Source organism: Schistocerca gregaria, chromosome 7 (genome assembly GCF_023897955.1).
Source record: "Schistocerca gregaria isolate iqSchGreg1 chromosome 7, iqSchGreg1.2, whole genome shotgun sequence".
NCBI classification, from domain to species: Eukaryota; Metazoa; Arthropoda; class Insecta; order Orthoptera; family Acrididae; genus Schistocerca; species Schistocerca gregaria.
The window spans coordinates 384,771,759-384,793,665 of NC_064926.1; the positions used below are offsets into that span (position 1 = coordinate 384,771,759).

General features: G+C 43.8%; 1 protein-coding gene across 1 annotated transcript in view; it reads left to right on the forward strand.

The window, feature by feature from the left end:
- The window catches only part of LOC126281901 (neuropeptides capa receptor-like), a 1,128,817-nt gene that overhangs the window by 947,916 nt on the left and 158,994 nt on the right, over positions 1-21,907 (forward strand). The window contains exon 3 of the mRNA XM_049981224.1: positions 1,564-1,654. Coding sequence (XP_049837181.1) covers positions 1,564-1,654 — 91 coding nt within the window. The remainder of the gene's footprint in view (positions 1-1,563; positions 1,655-21,907) is intronic.

Below are 21,907 nucleotides of genomic sequence, written 5' to 3' on the forward strand. Positions count from 1 at the left end.
AGACTGCAATTCATTGGCAGAACAATTTGAAGATGCAACAGTTCTACTAAAGAGACTGCTTTCACCATGCTTGTCTGCCCTGTCCTGGAGTACTGCTGTGCGGTGAGGGACCCGCATCAGGTGAGACTGACAGATGACGCCGAAAAAGTTCAAGCAAGGGCACCTCGTTTTGTACTGTCGCGAAATAGGGGAGATAGTGAATTGGTGTGGCGATCATTAAAACAAAGGCGTTTATCGTTGCGGCGGGATCTTCTCGTGAAATTTCTATCACCGGTTTTCTCCTCCGACTGCGAAAACGTTCTGTTGGCATCCGTCTACATAGGAGGAAATGATCATCACAATAAAATAAGAGAAACCAGGAACAGTGAGCTGTATTCCACTGTAGGGAATTGGCGCAAAACACATCCGGCTCCCGTCAATGACGAGTTTAATGGAAAATTGGTACAACGCTACGACAAATGTCTAAGTCTCAGCGGGGACTATGTATGGAAGGAGCTGGAATGTGCAGTAAACTGTTGCAAATAAAACGTTTTTCGATTTTCCCTTCGGTTTACATTTCACGACCGATCAGTCCTTACATTCCGAGTAGTCCTCGAACCACCGAGCAGATGTGTATTTGTTGGGGAGACGTAGCGTAGCACATCCACATGCATCAATGACCATCTAGCAGTTCGCTGGCGCTTTGCTGGGTCTGTGGAATGAAAGCCCTACCACAGGAACTATTTACCAAGGTTGTGGTCAGCAGGGGATTACCCTATTAAGAGTCATTTCGCGACTTTTGTAGCGTCCATGCTACCACAATGTACCGTGGTGATTCCATTGCAATTATTCTGTTGAAGTAAAAGTGTCATTTCTGTCGCTCTCATTGCGTAGTTCGATCAGTTACGTTCTCCACTTTATTATAGCATTTCTTTTTTGCGTATCGTCCAAGTTTCGTTGAGCTATGTTACTTCGCAGTTAGTCGGGGAATTGGGCACGTCGATACATTTGTCGAATGCCCTCTCGTTCTAAGAGCTTCGCTAGCAGCTGTGTTCTATGCAGTCACGCGATTGTCATCCAAAACAATAAGATAATGGTCAGATGCACCACTGAAAATGAGCACGGTGGCAAGGAGTATGGTGTCATAATTAGGTTGTCTCATTAGTAAACCCTGTTTAATGATTTTTAGGTCATTTCACCATTACGACATTATGCTTCCCCAGACCAAAATACCTGGGCCACCAAAAGTGTCATTATTGACACTGTTCCTCGGTGCATTACATCTTCCCAACTGTCACCACATGAAGGGTACGTCAGGAATTCTCGCCGTGACTTCATGGTCATTATTGTCCTTGAATAAAAGTATCATGTTTTTTCGTGTCATTGCGCTTTTCTTTCAGTTACCTTCTCTACTACAACACTGCAGTTATTTCTAGGTGTACTCTAAGTTTCATACAGTAGTTTTCCTTTAAAAGTGACATATCATGCGATATTACTTATTTCCTTTGTTTTGCGTACCTGTGTTTTTTCGCCCGACCTGCAGCCACCGGTAACGATAATAAAATAAATTTTCCACGGTTTCAGGTCTGCCCAACGAGGTGAGCGTGTACTGGCAGCAGTATCCGTGGGTCCTGGGGACAGGCGTCTGCAAGCTGCGGGCGCTCGTCTCAGAGATGTGAGTATCCATGAGGCTGCTGTCATGACTGCAGGTAATGCGCTGGAGCATATTGCCGAGCGGATATTCAGCGTGTTGTCACGCATTAATTCCAGAGAATGGTACTGGCCGAACTGGAGCTATGATGGACAGTCGTGAGTGGGGCTGAGATAATTAGCCAGTTAGAACATGTCAGCGGAAGACGAATCCTGGTGCGACAAATACCTTCCCTCAACAAAGCAATAACCCGTATATGGTTCGTTTAGAGGAAGGAGTAATAGAGTTTAGTTGTCGCTACTAGACACAGATGCAATAATAATCATTGGGGGAAGATTTCGCTGAATGGATTACGTGGAACAGAATGCCAAATTTTAGTTCCTTTCTGATCAAAACTTCAGTATAACAAAATCTCTCTTCAGTTACATTATTTATGATTAATTACAATGTTTTAAATGTTTGTCAGCTATGACGTTACAAATTGTTAAAGATGTACAAGTTTCTTTTCGATTCTGTAAGGTGATCTATAAGCCATGGATACTGTTTAAGTTTTCATAGTAAGGTTGTAGCAGACAGGGAATATCGAAATAAATGAATACGGTTAGTTCCAGAGCGGAGTTCGTGAAATACAAATGACGGTTCGTGGTACAGTTGCAGTGTTGCGCAACTACCAACAGTTTTACACTTTGTCAATCCGTTTGTTTTTTTTCTTTCGTTTAGGAAGCCAAAAAATACTTCAAATGGCTCTGAGCACTATGGAACTTCTGAGGTCATCAGTCCCCTAGAACTTAGAACTACTTAAACCTAACTAACCTAAGGACATCACACACATCTATGCCCGAGGCAGGATTCGAACCTGCGACCGTAGCGGTCGCGCGGTTTCAGACTGTAGCGCCTAGAACGGCTCGCCCACTCCCGCCGGCGGAAGCGAAATACATACTACGAAATGCGTAACAGGTAGCTACTTACGGTCGTCCTCCGTCTTAATGCCTCCTATCGAACCCAAAGACACTGCCGGGCTTCAAGGAAACTCAGAGGGCTTGCTAACCGCGACCGACTGTAGACACTAGTCGCGACCTAGCCGCAGCAGCAGGTAGGATGCTCACCAATGACGTCACAAGTAGCAGTCTGCGTGCGAAGTCCCGGACTGCCCTCCGTAGTAGCTGCGAATCAGCGCGGCGGATTGGTAACTGAAGTGGCCTGGGTTTGTTTACCGGCTGGATCGGAGATTTCCGTAAATTGGCGAAAGGGTGCTTTATTGCCCTTACGTTGGTACGACATTCCACTGTTGACATCGCTGTATGGGTACGTCCCGAAAGCTAATAAATTGAAAAAAGAAAGAAAAAGAATTCTCTGTAGAAACATTTCCAAATGCCCTGGGGAGTAGCGTCACTTTACGGAGGACATTTCTCCCAGCTTCCTTTCCTCCCGCAACTTTAATTTGCTATCGACGTCGCTTGGGTAGGCCATTCTCCAACTACAGTATTATTAATATAAATATTTTAACAGAAACCATAATAATTTGGTTTCGTTCACATATTTGCTTTGAGGGTAGAAATTAGCTGGAAATTTTTTTATCAGCATAACTAAATTTTATATTTTTTTCGATCGTAGAACAGCTTTCTCATCTCAGTTTTCTAAGCGTTGCTCTGGATGTGGATATGGAGGGTCATGTGGCCAGCACACCGCTCTCCCTGCTCGTATGTCAGTTTAAGAGACTTCTCAATCACGTAGCTCCTCAGTTTGCCTCACAAGGTCTAAGTGCACATCGTTTACCAACAGCGCTCGGCAAACCGGATGGTCACCCACTCAAGTGCTAGCCCAACCCGACAACGCGTAACTTCGGTGATCTGACAGGAACCGGTCTTACCACTGCAGCAACGCCATTGGGCTGGTATGCTGTGGATAGTGAGTACTAGAACATCATTTATTTTCTAGTTTGTGGAGTGCGAGTAGAACTGAACAGCATAAATAATTTACAATTTCCCACTTTTCTGATGAGGAGAATCTTGCTGTTCAGGATGACGGTTACCAGTATTAAATATTGTGCAAAATATTAATACAAGAAATCGACAGCTTAAGAGAGCATTTATAATACTTAATTTATGAAAACAGTGATGCCTGTTGCTGTTGGCCATGCCAGCTGTTCGATGTGGCACCCTCGGGGACGAAAGTGGGAGACAGGGACGTAAATCATGTGAATACCAGTACGAAAATGAAGAAGCAGCAATCTTCATCTGTTCACATACGAAAATGTTTAAGAGTGGCTCTTTTGGAACTGCGAACGTACCTGAACTACTGGATAGTATCTATAAAAGACAAATAAGCGAGTATAGCGAAGAATTTACCCTTAATAAACGTGAACCCTCCCCATTTTGTGGTTCCTCTGGACTGACCTTAACGGATCATCATGAAACGCTGTCGTCATCAAACCCATCAAAGCACTTGAAATAAATACTATTAAGAGTTGGACAGAAACTGACATCATCAGTGGTAAGGAAACTATAGATTGCTCAGTTGCCTAACTGGGACAAGAGTGAGGGAAAAAGAGAAGCAAAGGATTTTGCGATGTTATAATTTTTGAGATTAAATATAGTTTTTGTTTCTCGGGTTATCTTATCACTTCACCATTGTTTCTTTCAGAAAAGTCTCCCTTGTGCTATTGTAAGTTTTCTAAAGAAATTTCAAAGGAAGTGTGCCCAGTGTATACGTTTCTGGATAAGCTGCAACAACTTCGTTCTATATACCTAGGACAAAAATTTAAAGCATTGTCTCGTGCTGCTTGTCTGATAACCAATAACGTAGGGAATACTCTAAGCTGTTGAGGATCATTCTCAAAATTCCCATGACGTCAGTCGAAGTAGAAAGGTAGTTTCTACCACTGGAAAGAATCAAAACATTGTTACCCAACTCTGTCTGTCAAGATAGTTTGTCGACCTTAGTGATGTTTTACAGTGAAAGGGATGGGACACTGACAAGTCTGCGTCAATAAAAAAAAAAAAAAAATAAAACCGAAGAGCAAATTCTCAATACAAGAGAAGTAACTACAAGTCTTCTTAAAATATATAATTGGCCTCTTTTAAATGACGAATAAATCGTAGCTTGCTTTTTGCAGAGACGTTTCTGTCATATTTAAGTCTGCAACCCGTTCACGAAATCTAAATGGAGTTTGAAAACTTGAATTTTCTGACCCTCTTATACCGTGAATTCTAGGGATGAGAATTAATCTCGGGAAGCCAGACGCCGAGGTAAGGAATTATCTGTCTTGCTCTCGTATAAAAAAGTCACATTGAAACTTCGGCGCTACTCCCAACTTAAGATGCAATTGGCCGCCATAATTAAGTAGGAATTATTTACTTCTGTCTAAATATGCATATATTTTTCGCAGTAGTGCACAAAAAAGTCCCTAATATCGATCTTAGTTTGTACACCAGCTGCCACCCGACACTTCGTTGTATGACTTCATTGTGTTTTTGTTCACATAGTCAAAAACAAACTTCTTCATAACACTATATTCACATCTAATTTCTCTCTTGTCATATCCTTATATTAATCATCTTTATTCTACCAATAAGATAATTTGTTCCGGTCAAATCAAGCGTGCTTAATCCGCGTCGTCTATTATGCTGTCATATATACCTTTCATGTGCTTAATCTGCGTTCTTTCGCTCTCTTCCTCTGTTTACTGTCACCGTCTGCCGTGCTTGTCGTCACCCCTCGGAGTATACACGCTGAATCGCCTAAGAAACTGGTACAGGCATGGGTATTCAAATACAGAGATATGTTAACAGATAGAATACGGCGCTGATGTCGACAACGCCTATATACCCTGAAGCGCCAAGGAAACTCGTGTATACGATTATTTTACCAGTTATTTCCCAGGCTATTATGACATTAAATAAATTCCTTTGTTGGAATCTTCTCTTATAAAGTTTTTAAATTTGTTCCATTCAAACTGTCTACTTTTAGGAATCATATTTCCAACTGTCAATCACAAATATCCACTGGTAAGTAATTATACTTCACGTCATATTTAGTGCAGATAACCTATGTTTGTGTTTCCGTGCGTGCTCGTGTGTGTGTGTTGCACCAAAAACCTCCAAAGTACTTGTTTATTTTTTTTATAGTGTTTCCACTGTACATCGCCATATATTACACCGTCCGACTGTTCTTATTCCATTTGCACAAAACAATAATACTTAGAAGTCTCTCTCGCTCTTTAAACAAGCTGTAGTTCAAACTATGAATGAAATATAACAATTAACGCCTATAAATGTTAGAATTAAATAATGTAATAGTTAAATTTCTGAAAATTCAAGAAAGTTCAGATAGGCGTTCACATTTAACCGCTGCAACTTTCGCGCTGGCCGCTACAAGACTACCGACACACCGGAATACGGATCACAATCATTGCAACTACTCAACATATCCATGATGTGATTGTGACTAGCCAAAATGCCATGGATGCTCACTGGAATCAAACACCGCAGCAGTGAAAGCCAAGGGAAATCACCAGAACCAAGTACCCCAATTTGGAGATGCAAGGAGACATTCCGAAATCAAGCATGTCCATCAAGACCGAAACTATTTCATCCACGTCATTGCTTCTGGATTACGCTAAACGTATTATCTCACCGGACATTGTCCCTATATCGTGCTCTAGAGGTTGGCATTGCTGCCTCTCGATCACTGGGTCTCGGGTTCGATTCCCGGCCGGATTGGGGCTATTCTTCGCTCGGGGACTGAGTGTTTGTGTTGTCCTCATCATTCATAATCATCATTGGTTAGCTATTACATAGTCAATAATCAGCCGCCTTTAGTGAATTAGCAGTCTAGTTAAAAGTTGATTAAGTCTCTTCACTAAATTGATTTCTTAGGATGGATAGGATGTGTCACTGCAGTGTACGGACACAGGAGGAGCTGGCCACTCTTTGCGAACAGCTGAGCGTGTTGATGGCTGCGGTCAGCCGTCTTCAGACTGCTGCCTCGGAGTGCAGCGGCAGTGGGGAGTCCGGTGCGTCGCAAGGTACACCCAAGGTGTTACATGCTTCACCCACTGTCCCTGCTTTCGAGTCATCCTCGCGGGTACCGGGCGCGGTTGGGCCACCCTCTCCCCAAGGGGAGTGGCGGCTTCAGCGGCGTTCGCGGCGCACGAGGCGGATGGTAATTGTGGAGGCTGGCCGTGTGGCATCGCCCGCTCTGCCTGTGAGTGGACATGTGGCTGCTCCTTCAGCAAGGTCCGAGGAGGCACACGGGGGGAAGGGTTTATTAGTTATTGGGAGTTCCAACGTTAGGCTGGTGACTGAGCCCCTTAGGGAAATAGCGGAAAGGTCGGGGAAGAAGGCCAGTGTTCACTCTGTCTGCTTGCCGGGGGGTCTCATCCGAGATGTGGAGGAGGCCTTGCCGGCGGCGATAGAGTGCACCGGGTGCACCCGACCGCAAATTGTTGCTCATGTCGGCACCAATGACGCCTGCCGTCTGGGTTCAGAGGTCATCCTCAGGTCGTACAGGCAGTTGGCGGAATTGTTGAAGGCGGAAAGCCTCGCTCGCGGGGTGGAATCAGAGCTAACTATTTGTAGTATCGTTCCCAGAACAGATCGCGGTCCTCTCGTTTGGAGCCGAGTGGAAGGCTTAAACCAGAGGCTCAGACGATTCTGCGGAGAGCTGGGGTGCAAATTTCTCGACCTCCACTATCGGGTGGAGAAATGTAGGGTCCCCCTGAATAGGTCAGGCGTGCACTACACGTCGGTAGCGGCTACAAGGGTAGCGGAGTACGTGTGGAGTGCACATGGGGTTTTTTAGGTTAGAGAATTCCCTCCCTAGGCCCGACTGACGCCTCCTGAGACGCGGCAAGGCAGGAGTAGGCAAAATGCAACGGGGAATAACAATATTAATGTGCTAATAGTAAACTGCAGGAGCCTCAATAGAAAGGTCCCAGAACTGCTCTAATTAATAAACGATCACAACGCCCATGTAGTACTAGGGACAGAAAGTTGGCTGAACCCAGACATAAACAGTAATGAAATCCTAAACTCAGATTGGAATTTATACCGCAGAGACAGGCTGGACAGTGAAGGGGGAGGCATGTTTATAGCGATAAGAAGTGCAATAGTATCGAATTAAATTGACGGAGATCCGAAATGTGAAATGATTTAGGTGAAGGTCACGGTTAAAGCAGGCTCAGGCATGGTAATTTGATGTCTCTATAGGCCCCCGGGATTTCGAGTAGATTTCCCCACCATGTTATAGTTCTGGGTGAAGACTTTAATTTGCCGGATAAAGACTGGGAGACTCAATCGTTCATAACGGGTGGCGGGTACAAGGGATCCAGTGAAATTTTTTTAAGTGCTTTATCTGAAAACTACCTTGAGCAGTTAAACAGAGAACCGACTCGTGGCGATAACATATTAGACCTTCTGGTGACAAACAGACCCGAACTATTTGAAACAGTTAATGCACAACAGGGAATCAGCGATCATAAAGCAGTTACTGCATCGATGATTTCAGCCGTAAATAGAAATATTAAAAAAGGTAGGAAGATTTTTCTGTTTGGCAAAAGTGACAAAATGAGATGGAAAACAGCCACCGTGGTACAACAACCGAGTTAGAAAACTGATGCGGAAGCAAAGGGAGCTTCACAGCAAACATAAACATAGCCAAAGCCTTGCAGACAAACAAAAATTACACGAATTGGAATGTAATCTGAGGAAGGCTATGCGAGAGGCGTTCAACGAGTTCGAAAGTAAATTTCTATATACTGACTTGGCTGAAAAGCCTAAGCAATTTTGATCTTATGTCAAAGCCGTAGGTGGATCAAAACAAAATGTCCAGACACTCTGTGACCAAAACGGTACTGAAACAGAGGATGACAGATTAATGGCCGAAATACTAAATGTCTTCTTCCAAAGCTGTTTCACAGAGGAAGACTGCACTGTAATTCCTACTCTAGATTATCGCACAGATGACAAAATGGTAGACATCGAAATAGACGGCAGAGGGATAGAGAAACAATTAAAATCGCTCAAAAGAGGAATGGCCGCTGGACCTGATGGGATACCAGTTCGATTTTACACAGAGTACGCGAAGGAACTTGCCCCTCCTTCTTGCAGTGGTGTACCGTAGGTCTCTAGAAGAGCGAAGCGTTCCAAAGGATTGGAAAAGGGGACAGGTCATCCCCGGTTTCAAGAAGTGACGTCGAACAGATGTGCAGAACGATAGACCTATATCTTTAACATCGATCAGTTGTAGGATTTTGGAACACGTATTATGTTCTAGTATAATGACTTTTCTGGACACTAGGAATCTAGTCTGTAGGAATCAGAACGGGTTTCGGAAAAGACGGTGGTGTGACACCCAGCTCGCGCTATTCGTCCCCGAGACTCAGAGGGCCATTGAAACGGGTTCATAGGTAGATGCCGTGTTTCTTGACTTCCGCCAGGCGTTCGATACATTTCCCCACAGTCGTTTAATGAACAAAGTAAGATCATATCGACTATCAGACCAATTTTTTGATTGGATTGTGGAGTTCCTAGATAACAGAACGCAGCAGGTCATTCTCAATGGAGAGAAATCTTCCGAAATAAGAGTGATTTCAGGTGTGCCGCAGGGGAGTGTCATAGAACCGTTGCTATTCACAATATACGTAAATGACCTGGTGGATGACATCAGAAGTTCACTGAGGCTTTTTACAGATGATGCTGTGGCGTATCGAGAGGTTGTAACAATGAATAATTGTACTGAAATGCAGGAGGATCTGCAGCGAATTGACCCATGTTGCATGGAATGGCAATTGAATCTCAATGTAGACAAGTGTAATGTGCTACCAATACATAGAAAGATAGATCCCTTATCATTTAGCTGCAAAATAGCTGGTCAGCAACTGGAAGCAGTTAATTCCATAAATTATCTCGGAGTACGTATTAAGAGTGATTTAAAATATAATGATCATATAAAGTTGATCGTCGGTAAAGCTTGAATACTGCTCAGCAGTGTGGGATCCGTACCAGATAGGGTAGATAGAAGAGATAGAGAAGATCCAACGGAGAGCAGCGCGCTTAGTTACAGGATCATTTAATAATCGCGAAAGCACTACGGAGATGATAGATAAACTCCAGTGGAAGACTGCAGGAGAGACGCTCAGTAGCTCGGTACGGGCTTTTGTTAAAGTTTCGAGAACATACCTTCTCCGAAGATTTAAACAATATATTACTCCCTCCTACGTACATCTCACAAAGAGACCATGAGGATAAAATCAGAGAGATTAGAGCCCACACAGAAGCATACCGAAAATCCTTCTTTCCACGAACAATACGAGACTCGAATAGAAGGGAGAACCGATAGAGGTACTCAGGGTACCCTCCGCCACACACCGTCAGGTGGCTTGCGGAGTATGGATGTAGATGTAGATGTAGTGCCAACAGTGAAATTCTGAGACATTGGTGTTATGGTTTGCTCGTGTATTTCGTGGAGGGAGCTAGCACCGCTTGTTGTTTTCTGTAGCACTATCTCAGCAAAGGCCTACACCGATGTTGTAAGCACCTTTTGCTTCCAACTGCTGAAGAGCTATTCGGAAATGGCGACTACATATTTCTACGCGATCGAGCACCTTTTCATAATGCACGGCCTGTGGTGGAGTTGTTTCACGACAATAACATCCCTGTAATGTACTGTACTGCACAGAGTCCTGACCTGAATCCTACACATCACCTTCGGGATGTTTTGGACGGCCAGCTTCGTGCCAGGCCTCATCGACCGACATCGCTACCTCTCTTCAGTGCATCACTCCGCGAAGAATCGGCTGCCATTCCCCAACAAACCTTCCAGAACCTGTTTGAATGTATGCCTGCGAAAGTGGAAGCTGTCATCAAGGCTAAGCGTGAGCCAACACCATACTGAATTCCAGAATTAGCTATTGAGAGCCTCACGAACTTGTAAGTCATTTTCAGCCAGTTGTCCGTATACGTTTGATCTCGTAGTGTATGTAGGGTCTCAACACTCCGACGCTAATGAGGTCCGAAAAGCCAGTCAGGTAACGTACCTTGTGTCAGGGAGTGGGCTTGTTTGCAGGAAGAACAGTATCGACGCGGACAATGCTGAGCCGTCTGGTGCACTGGGTCTGTAAGCGCGACGACCGCTGATACCACTCTGGTTGGCGAGGCAGCGTGGTGGTGCCTCCTTACAGGGACGCGTCAGGCGACTACAGTGGACATACGAGTGGCACCACGTAATCTTTCCACACGAGTTCCAATGTGGAGCACAGCGCCACGAAGATTGGAATGCCGGATGGAGGCTCCGAGGAGAACCAACATTGTCACACCTCACACTTCATCGCCATTTGGGGCCTGCACTAGAGGTGGTGCCACTCGATACACGACATGATCACCTCCCGTTCTCGTAGTCGGCAATTTGGAGACAAGTCGTCTTATTTATGCCGTCCTATATTTAAAGAAGGTCATACAATCCATGGTTGCACTACAGGTTCATAGAGTACAACAGGCACATTATTTCGACATTCACAAAAGTCGCTTTCCTCAGGTATGCTGATGAACAGAGCTCCGGTGCTGTTATTGATATATAACAACTAGATTTTGCCGCCACACCTCCACAGTATCATTTAAGGATATCAGAATTTGGGATCTAAATGGTAAATTGAGGGATTTTCCTCTGGGGATCTAAGACTATTTTTTTCCAAGCTTGCCAGGTAGTGCTGGCAACTTGGGGAGATCTATCGTCAGACGACGAAACGTCAGGAATAATGGCCGGACTCGTGGGAGAGTGGGCAAGTGGGCCAGGTCTACTGCTCAGGACTGTTTCGACGTCTATCATCTACGTGTGTTTGACGAAGCTCCCTGTCATGCACAAAATGTCGGCTGCTTCGATTCACTAGTCATCTAGACAAATGGAACCTGAGCCAAGTTTTCCGATTTTGTCTTTGATTTCTCGTAGCTCCTGTCTAATCTTAGCAACTGGTAGGTGTTCTGTGGGTAGCACTATCGCAGACTTACCATTCATCTTCGGGTCCTTCTATTTGGTCAACATCTTCTGTCAACTCCGGCATTCCAGCAGTGGTGGTGGAGGAGTTTGAGACTGGTTGGTCAGTTTGTGCGGCTACCTCGACGCCAGACTGCTTCGCCTTCTAGGTGCGGTTTCCACCATATGCACCTGCTTCTCCAGAGGAGCTTCGGAGTGAGGATGTATCCCCTTCACTGGATATGTTGCTTCCGGCGCATCCTCTGCCACGGGAGCGTCGGTTAGCCACACTGTCTTCTCTGCTGTCGCTGGTGGAGTATTCCGTGTCAGGCCACGTGGAGGTGGTCTTCTTGCCACTTGTTGCAGACTTTTGATTTGCGACGTCTTTCGGCGCGTTCTTCTTCTTCGATGGCCGTACTTCTTCTCGTTTGCTGTCCTGATGTAGCCTGAGGAGGCTCATGTCCGAGCCCCTTCTTTTTTTCTCTCACAAGGGTGGCTATCGTCCGGTAGTGTTTTGACAAGTGTCCCTCTCCCTTGCATTTAAAGCACTGGGTCTAAGTGTCCAGGGGAGGGGGGGGAGTGTTATCTTCTTTGTACTTTTGAATTTGATATACAGAGGGGGGACGGTTTTACGATTTTTTTCATTCTTCTGACGCAGAATTCGAACCTACGACCATAGCAACAGCGTTGTTTTCTTGTTCTTGCTTTACTATCGTCCGACTATTCCCACGACTCAGAGAGTGACAGCCTCTTCCTCCAGGACGTCTTTCCACAGATTGTACTCTTTTGGTGGGGCGGAAAGCACTTCTAGTCTGACATTCTGGGTAACCGCTTTTCCCGAATAGAGCTCTAGGGTTTTCCAGCTCACCGACCGATGTGGCCGACCGGTTCTAGGTGCTACAGTCTGGAACCGCGCAACCGCTACGGTCGCAGGCTCGAATCCTGCCGCGGGCATGAATGTGTGTCATGTCCGTAGGTTAGTTAGGTTTAAGTAGTTCTGTGTTCTGGGGACTGATTATCTCAGAAATTAAGTTCCATAGTGCTCAGAGCCATTTGAACAATTTTTTACATCTCCTGGGGCTGACTCTCTGCTTCTAAGATGGTGAACATCCTGTGTATTAGTGTTCCTAGAACCCCTTCCTCTGCGAGGCTATCAGGTTACAAATACAGGCCAGTGTGCATTTTCCTTATATATACACCAAGGGCTAGGTTGCCATCAGTTCTTGACCATAACGTCCAGGAACTGCATACATCCTGAAGTACCTGCTCTAGTAGAATATAAATTCAGGAAACACAGTCCGAAAATAATTTATTGGACACACGAAAACGAAACAATTATAGACTATCCAATAGAACAACCGACTCGATCCCAACTGCGGGTCGACACAAATACAATATAACAAATAATAACAATATTGATAAAAAAACTGTCTCTTCATGGGGAGCAAACACAAACAGTTCAACAACTTCAAGAGGTTTGTCGACTATACCAAGAAATCGACCAGCTAGAAGAGGCGTCTGGCCTTGACTGCCGGGGCAGCAGCTCTGTATCCTTCCAAAGCGGTGCGTCGAACTTCCTTTTGTCAGCAGTGCGCCGCCTTATACAGCTCGTTGGCAGAGTATCTGCTGGGATTATTTTCGATCACATGGCTGGCGTATCAAAGTAGTTTCTAGGCTAGTCGCGATCCCTGGTGATCCTATTCTGCAGGCTCTGTAAATGGGTAGTGGTTGCTGACGGCCGTTAGTGGAGAGCTGGTGGTGCGTTGTGTTGTGGCCGCCGGTAAGTCTTTGTTTTGACTGCACGACGTAGGTTTTCCTGGTGATTATAGCCTGTGATGCAGGCATCCCGCTAAGGTTGGACGTAAAGTGGGATGCCGATGCAGTACGCGCTACTATGTGTGAAGTGTGTGGCCGCAGCACATCCCAGCAACAAATTCACTATGGAGACCGAAGTGAAGGTATATTATTATTCCTAGACGTCATGGTCAAGACCAAGAGAAGGCCAGCTGCGGTGGTCTCGCGGTTCTAGGCGCGCAGTCCGGAACTGTGCGACTGCTACGGTCGCAGGTTCGAATCCTGCCTGGGTCATGGATGTGTGTGATGTCCTTAGGTTAGTTAGGTTTAAGTAGTTCTAAGTTCTAAAGGACTGATGACCACAGCAGTTGAGTCCCATAGTGCACAGAGCCATTTGAACCATTTGAGCCAAGAGAAGACGACGCACACTGACCTGTATTTGCGTGCAGGCAGCTGCCACCACGCTTTTCCAGTGGAATGGTGTACTGAAAACAACAACAGTACAACAGTGTATTGGGCGCGCACCACCTCAAATGCAGAGAGTTTTCCCAGGATCTGGAAGACCTATACTGAAAAGACCAGAGGCTGTCCCACCACCAGTGACACTGGTGATGGGGAAAGCCAGCTGCACGTGGCTGAGAAGAGGCATTCTGCACCCTGCTACCAACAGTCCAAGGTGCAATAGTGACAGGAGGCACATCAAGAGCCTGCCGGAAGGACAGAACACCAACAGTTGTGACCAGGGTTTTCGAACATTTCCCAGTGGCTGTAAGTCAAATGACAGAACTGACCCTTCCAACTCCCCCTACACTGCCAATTGGGAGACGGTAGGAAATATTCCATGCTCAAATGCTCCTTGCAGGTATCGCTGCAATCAGAATGAAGGTCCAAAACAAGACATTGATGATAGAGTGCAAATATGTATGCAGTAGTAAGGTCCGCCTTCTTCCATAAGAGGAAGGAATGAAATATACTGAACAAAGAATCTGAAAATTTCACTTCGTCAGCGCACTCGACGATGCGACGGCGACTTGTCTGTACATAATATTGTCGCTAGTTTAACACTATGAACCGGCAGTACTCCCATGGACTGTTTGATCGACAACTACTCTGGGATAATTTCAAGAATCACAAGGTAACTGCTGATAGCCTGTTGTCCGTCTCGTCCTCGCATATGGAGCGTGTTTAAGTGTTTTCCCGGCCATCACGTTCCTCAAATCAATCCCTCATTCCAAGCATCTGTTCAATAGTTAGGAGAGACTATTTCTCCATAAATTTCCAGCCACAATGAGTTATGAACTCTTATTAACGCCGCATGAAATAACGCATCCGCATCTGTCATCAAGCTCAGTTCCTATAGATGCTAGGCAGAATTACATTCGTTGTTGCTGCTGCAGGGAGAAACTTCGTGTACCAGATTTCACATCCTGTACACCACAAATGACCTACAGTCTGAGTAACATGCCCTTTCTTTTGTAATGTATTTGCACAATGTGTAAAATTTCGGTATTCGCTATCCATCTATATTTAGATACATACATCGCAAGCCACAATACGATTCATAACGGAGGGAGCCTTCTACCACTGGTATTCTTTTCCTTTCCTGCTCCACTTGCAAATGGAGTGAGGGATAAACGAATGTCTATGCGCCTCCGTACGACTGCTAATGTATCTTATCTTATCCTCGCGGTCCGAACGCGAAGTGTGCGTTGGCGGAAGTAGAACCGTTCCGCAATTAGCTAAAAATACCGGTTCCATCTCCGGTAGCATCTCTGAAATAATCGCTTGTTCATCAAGCGTACCGGTAACAAATCTAGCAGCACGCCTCGGATTTGCTTTCGTGCCTTCATTTAATCCGACATGGTAGGTCTCAATAATGCTTACCACTGGTCGTCTATACGCTGTCTCCCTTGCAGATGAACCACACTTTCCTAAAATTCTCTTAATAAAACGAACTGCACCAGTTTGTATTTCTCTTTTAAGAGTCTACATCTCCTGCTGTCCTTACATACTGGTTCCATTCAATATCGTTTCCCATCGTTTCACCAAGATATTTAATCGACGAGACTGTGTCCAGCAGCACACCACATCAATGCACTAGAACATTATAGGATTGTTTATCTAATCATCTGTAGTGAGGTAGTTTTTTCTACGTGTGAGAAAGCTGCCATTCATCAAACAAACAGGACGTCTGGAGAAATCATCCCGTACCCTTCTACAGTCACTCAACGACGATACCTTCTTTTATACTAGAGTTTCCACAGCAATTATTCGCAGGTTACTGATCGTTCTATCGGTCAAGTCATTGATGCACATGTAGGACGCAAGAGCGGTATTATTTTCCTATGGCACTCTTGAAGATAACCGTGTCTCTGAAGACATTCGCCGTACAGATCAACATAATGGCTTCTGTTACTTAAAAAGGCTTCAAGCCATTGACATATCTGTGAATCTGTTTGAAAGCTCGGAGTTTCGCTAGCAGTCTACTGTGTGGGCCCTGTATAAAACGGTTTCCAAAAATCTACGAATGTGGAATCGATCCTGAAGTAACTACTTTAGTGCTCAGTATTCATCTTTGGATGAATGAATCTGGAATGGAAATAGGTGTAAGGGCTGAACAAGCAAGAGATATTGGATTTCATCAGGATATATGCCAAGTACTGAAAAACTAAATTAGGAAGGTGGGCAGAGGTCATGAATGAAGAATGCTTGGTAGTAGTGTAAGATTTGCCACTAATGCAAAGTACAAAGTTGGAAAGATGATAATTTTAACGATAATTGCATGTGACTATTTGATCTTTTTAAAAATCTTCGGTGCACTGAATGAATCTTCATTAGTTTTGAAAGCAGTTATTGGACTGAATCTTACGCACATAACTTTCTATTTCCGACAAAACACAAACGCATTAGGGGGTATCCGAATGTAATTAAAACAAAAAATGGCAACTGTGAGCAGTACTGTTACAATTCAATGATATTCAAGTAACCATTTATTAAGTAGACACCTAACCAGATCAGTTTAAGAGACACCTTTCCTCCTGATTGCCTATCTTATCAGACTGTGTTGCTGTAAATTCAAGACCTTTCGCTTTTATCCAGACTTCCTCTTTCGAATATTATTACCCATGGTAGCAATGCTTTTCTTACAGTAGTGACAGAATGATGTGGAAGACATATTGAGCTGCACACGTCTGTATGCTTATTTTAATACAATATTTCACATCTCCTTAAGATAATAGTGTATTATAGAATACTACCAAATTAATCAACTGTAATCGACTTTGTTATCCGTTTAATTATTCGGTATTTGTAGATACTAACATTCCAAACAGACATTTGTCCTTCGGTCGCTGTTACAAGTCGTAAAGTGTAAGTTGTTCCCCTCCGAACCTTCGTGTCTGTTTGTTTATTAAGGCCCGTCGAAGTCACATTTAGCTCTTTCGTCTTTTACGTTTTCTGTTTACCTAGTCGTTAACTTCGACTGAGTGAAGTTCGAAAAACGCAACGGAATATGTTATTTAATTATTAATTAGCGCAAATTTAGTCGCAACGTGTTCATTATGCGTTACTATTCGAAGACTGGTTCTCACTGTTTAACTAAAGTACAACAGGAAAACTAGTAAAATTGGAAATATGTGTTGCTCGTCATTGCTCGAGAACGCGAGTACACGTTTTAAGAACTGGGCCATCTGGTTCGATATGGAGTCGTGTGGCAAAGCGAATGTTTGTGTGCGCGCTTCGGCGACGCAATCGCAGCACTAAATATCTCTGGCTGGACAGTTTGTTTGCTGTAGCGGTAATAAACAATATGCACAGACTTTCCTCTTGAATCACTCTTTCTATTAGTGGGCACCGTATCAAAGTCCCTGGAGTAGTTTCCTAGATTGGCCTTCACATACAGACGGAAAACGCTGCGAGGGACTTTAATTTGAGAAATGTGTGGATACCTTGAAGAATGATCGGTAATGCCTCGTTTGTTTAAATGAGTATTTCAGTGTTCATCTTTTATGGACATTTTCCTACATTTTATTCGCCTCACACACTGTCATTCATTCCTGTAGTTTCGGTTTGACTATTTACAGTAAGCCGTACTCTGGGATGTATTAAATAAGAACAAAAACTAGTTAATCAGACGACCGACAATTGGTGAAATGTTATGAATATGAGTCAAGCTAACGAGCCTTCTGACAGTTTCGTGTCACCTGTTTCAGTTAGACCGACCGAGCTACTGTTCGTTCCCCATGAACGCAGTTGATTAATTGAAATTATTGCTCAGCAGGTCACTTAATATGAGAAGAACAGGCCTCGTAAATCAGTTAGGGTGTCGATTCTTACATAATAAACAGTTGTTCATGATTAGAGTAACTTATTAATCTACTGAATTGTTCCACTTGGTTCTTATTAACCCCAAATTTCTTAATTCTTTTTTACAGGGTGTCCCATTTATGTCGGCCGCCCTAAATAACTGTTTGTCCAGATGCAAATTACAAAATGTTTCAAGCGAATGTCCTTTGGCTGTAAGGAGGACACCAATAAGAAATATTGCATGCGTTGTAGCTTTGTTTTTTAAATGGCATACTGTACTTTTTTATTCGGCACTTCATTCCTTCTCCTAAAGACCTATTCAAAAATGTATCACAGTGTACCATTCATTGAAACACAACGTTATTAATTACATAACACAACACTGACTTTGAGCCCGCGATCACAAACTCGTCCACTTGCTGGAGTCGTCCGAAAAGAAACGAAAACCAAGTAAAACATAACAAAAAATTGACTTTGCCTCTCCTGTATCATTGCCCAGGAGTAGAACATTCAAAGGTGCTCAGAGTAGTGGCCCTGGACATCGATACACTACTGCACTCGTTGAATGAAAGAATTATTTACTGCTTCCTGTGCTGCCTGCTGACGAGAATTACAAGCAAGTACGATACGTTCGTGCATGTCATCTGGAGTTGTTGGTATCGCGATAGATAATGCAACCCCAAAGAAGAAAGTCCAGATTATTTAAATCAGGAGAACTAGCAGGCCAAGTAAGTGTTCCTCCTCGGCCAGTCCATCTCGCAGGATACCTTCGGCTCAGAACACGACGTGCACGCAAGGCATTATGTGCTGGACATCCACCGTGTTGATACCACATAAGCATTCTGGTTCTTAGCGGCACTTTATCCAGAAGAGGAGGAAGAATTCGTCTGAAGAAGTTGACATACGCTGTGCAGTTTAGACTAGAATTGATGACATAAGGGCCAGTAATTGCAGTACCAAGCATCCCACGCTAAACGTTACCTCTTCATTGACGCTGATGTTCCACCTGTATAAGCCATTGTGGGTTGTCGCTGGACCAATAATCCACGTTCTTTGTGTTTACCTGTCCGTTGTTTCAGAAGGAACATTCATCGGTAAATAGAACATGGGACAAGAAGTTCTGGTTGGCAAGAATTTGCTGCTGTGCCCACTGACAGAACTGTACACGATTCTGGAAATCATTCCCATGCAATTCTTGACGGAGGTGTAGATTGTATGGATGGAAACGGTGTAAGAATACGATGTACACTGGTTTTAGGAATGGCAATCTCGTGTTCAAGCTGTCGTGTGCTCTCATGTTGATTCATAGCAACGGAAGCGAGAACAGTAACTTCGGCAGCTTCGTCTGTCTATTAGGTTGTCATGGCTTGAAACTTCCAGTTTCCTGAAGCGTCGCAACAAACCGTAGAAAAAGCCGTCGGGAAGGTGTGCTGTTGTCAGAATACCGCTCTCTGTACAGTTCCCGCTGCCTGCGTAGCATTTCGCCTACCTTCAGCAACAACAATAAAAGAAACGTTATGTCGATGCAGTTTGTAGGAAGCCTTTACTGTATGTCTACTCTCCTAAATGTACCCGTACGTAAGAAAAGAGTATTGCAATTACTGTTCTGCTAACCTATATTCCCCATAGATGAGCAGCATTTCTACCTTCTCGTGGTTGGTGAACGTTCAGCTCACACAACTCTTCAACTGACGATGGTTGACGGAATGACGGGTGTGCATTCTGCTTATGTTTACATTTGTCCTCTGTCAACGTTATCACGTGGATGTGTTCCAGTACCCCGAGTACCTGCACTAAGCGCTGGGAGCCTCAACGTTCTAACTCATAACGTTATGTTTCAGTGAATGGTCTTTAGGAGGGGAAATGAATTACCAAATAAGAAAAACAGGATGGCATTTAGAATATTCATACCGTTGTTCACATCTTTGAAAAAAAAAAAAGCTACAACGAAGGCAATCATGCTAACTGATGTCTCCCTGAAGACTACAGAACATTTGCTTCAAACACATATGGACAAACAGTTATTTAGGGTGGTCAAGATAAATAGGACACTCTGTATATGATTAAAAAAGAACGTATATGTGTTAAACATGGAGATAATTTAATGATTGTTATATCTTATCGACTGACCCGCAAGGAATGGATAAAGGAAGCGTGACAATCATCTCAATACATCGTTCCCTGAAGTGCATAATCGCTATTGTGTGCTTAATGACTGCCCGATCATACCAGAACGCAATGGTTCCACAGGCGAACATCTAACAACTTGGTCAGGGATGAGTCCATGGCCGCAGATAACGGATCGAAAACATCTAAGCGTTCTCCTCATTGATAGCCCAGGCAGCAAGCAATTATCACGAAGATAGATGTTTCAGGTGAACGAGAACTGTGTCCGCTGTAGCGTACTGGTATCAGATACCCATCAGTCATTTTCGAAAGCAATCCCACACCTCTTGTCTCCCACTTCTCATCTAATGTTCTCCTCCGCTTTCCCCGAAAAAGTGTGTTCCTCGAAAAGTTTCATTCCTCACTGCCAAGAGTTTCTCACCATATTCTTGTAATATCTCCATTTGATGAAGACGCTGTAGTGACGCGGAAGCAGCTAATGGTGCAATAAATCCAATAAATCCAGTTTCATGTGTGAAATTGGACCCCATAAGAGTTTCGTGACTGATGTATCGATTATCGCCATTTGTTTATACATGATCGTTCCTTGCCATTAATGACTGTAGTTTGCAGTTGCTCAATTAAACCTACATCCTATAGTTACAATGTCCTCTTTTTTTATTCTGTTATTTGTAGCATGTGTAGTGGAGGGGTCATTACACACACGTGTTACTAATACTTGTGTGTTGGGTTGGGTGTACAGCGAACTGAAATAATTTTGCTTGCGTGACAGCACATTATAATGTTCACAAAGCCACATATCGGGCCGTATAACAGTTCTTCCATTTTGTATGAAATTTAATTAATTTTGTGAAATGAACTGCACATTCTCTTACTTTCACCTACGAAGGCAGTGAACGTCCGGCTGCCACCCACCTTGGTTTCTCTGATATGTGGCATCACTGCATGACATGAATACGCAGTTACGTTTTAATTTAACTTCGCCATTCCCGGTGCCGGAATAAAAATAACTTTTGTACTTATTTCTAAATCCCAGCACCAGCTACGACTTCAACGTACATAGAAGGGTGGTACCGATATTTTTCGCTGCCCTTGAAAAAGCTTTCGGAAAATTAATTGCTAAAATTTGTGAAATGTAATTCAATGAATAATATTATTTTAACGTCATACCTAATGTAAGATGAGTATACTGCCAAACTTTCAGTACCCGTTCCTCAGATGAACAAGAATAAAAGAAGTAGTGGGGACATGCCATGTCAGAAATGATTTACTACAAATCTTCACAGCACGTCAATCACAGGAAACGGCAAATATGCGCAGTACCATCCGTGGGTATATACATGTGAGCTGAATCTTGGATACGCAGATGAAGCCGTGGCTTTCCTGTCCATGATACGGTTTCAAGGCGTTTTGCGTCTTGTGTCGGGGGTTCGAAAAGCAACTTCATTCACACGTCGCCATAAGTAATTGTAAGGAGGGTTATGCCGGAACAGCATGGAATTAATAGAAATGGTACACCTCTTACCATAAATGTCTCACAGAGGTATTGTCTATGACCCTCAGAATTACAACGTAATCAGGAGAGCATCTCTCACATTTCGTGTGAGGAGTAATTTAGTTTGACATGCAGATGCGTTCTGCTGTTGCTCATTTTTTACATTTATTGTACAATGAAGGCATACAGGAAATAAACTGTGATATGTAATTACTTATTCTGTTTGTGGTTAGAGTACCCTGATAGTTTGTGAGTTACACTCTGCGCAAGAACAGTAAACTACGGCTTTTATGAAAAATACCAATGAATACACGTAACATTACATGGCAAGCATTAACTATTAGTGTTAAGGCATGGTTAGTAAGGAATCTCTTGAATGAAAGTTGGCAACAGCGTTTTGTAACTCACATGTATTGTAGAATCGGGGATTGGCCGATGGACTGGTCTCGAATCGGCTGCTGATAGCTTTTGCATAAGAACAGAGAAATCAGAAAAGCCCATCGATGAAAAACAGTATGAGCATGCAGACAGCAGTGGAAACCACTGTCTTACAGAAGTATAATGTGTGACCTGTAATTCAAAAAGTA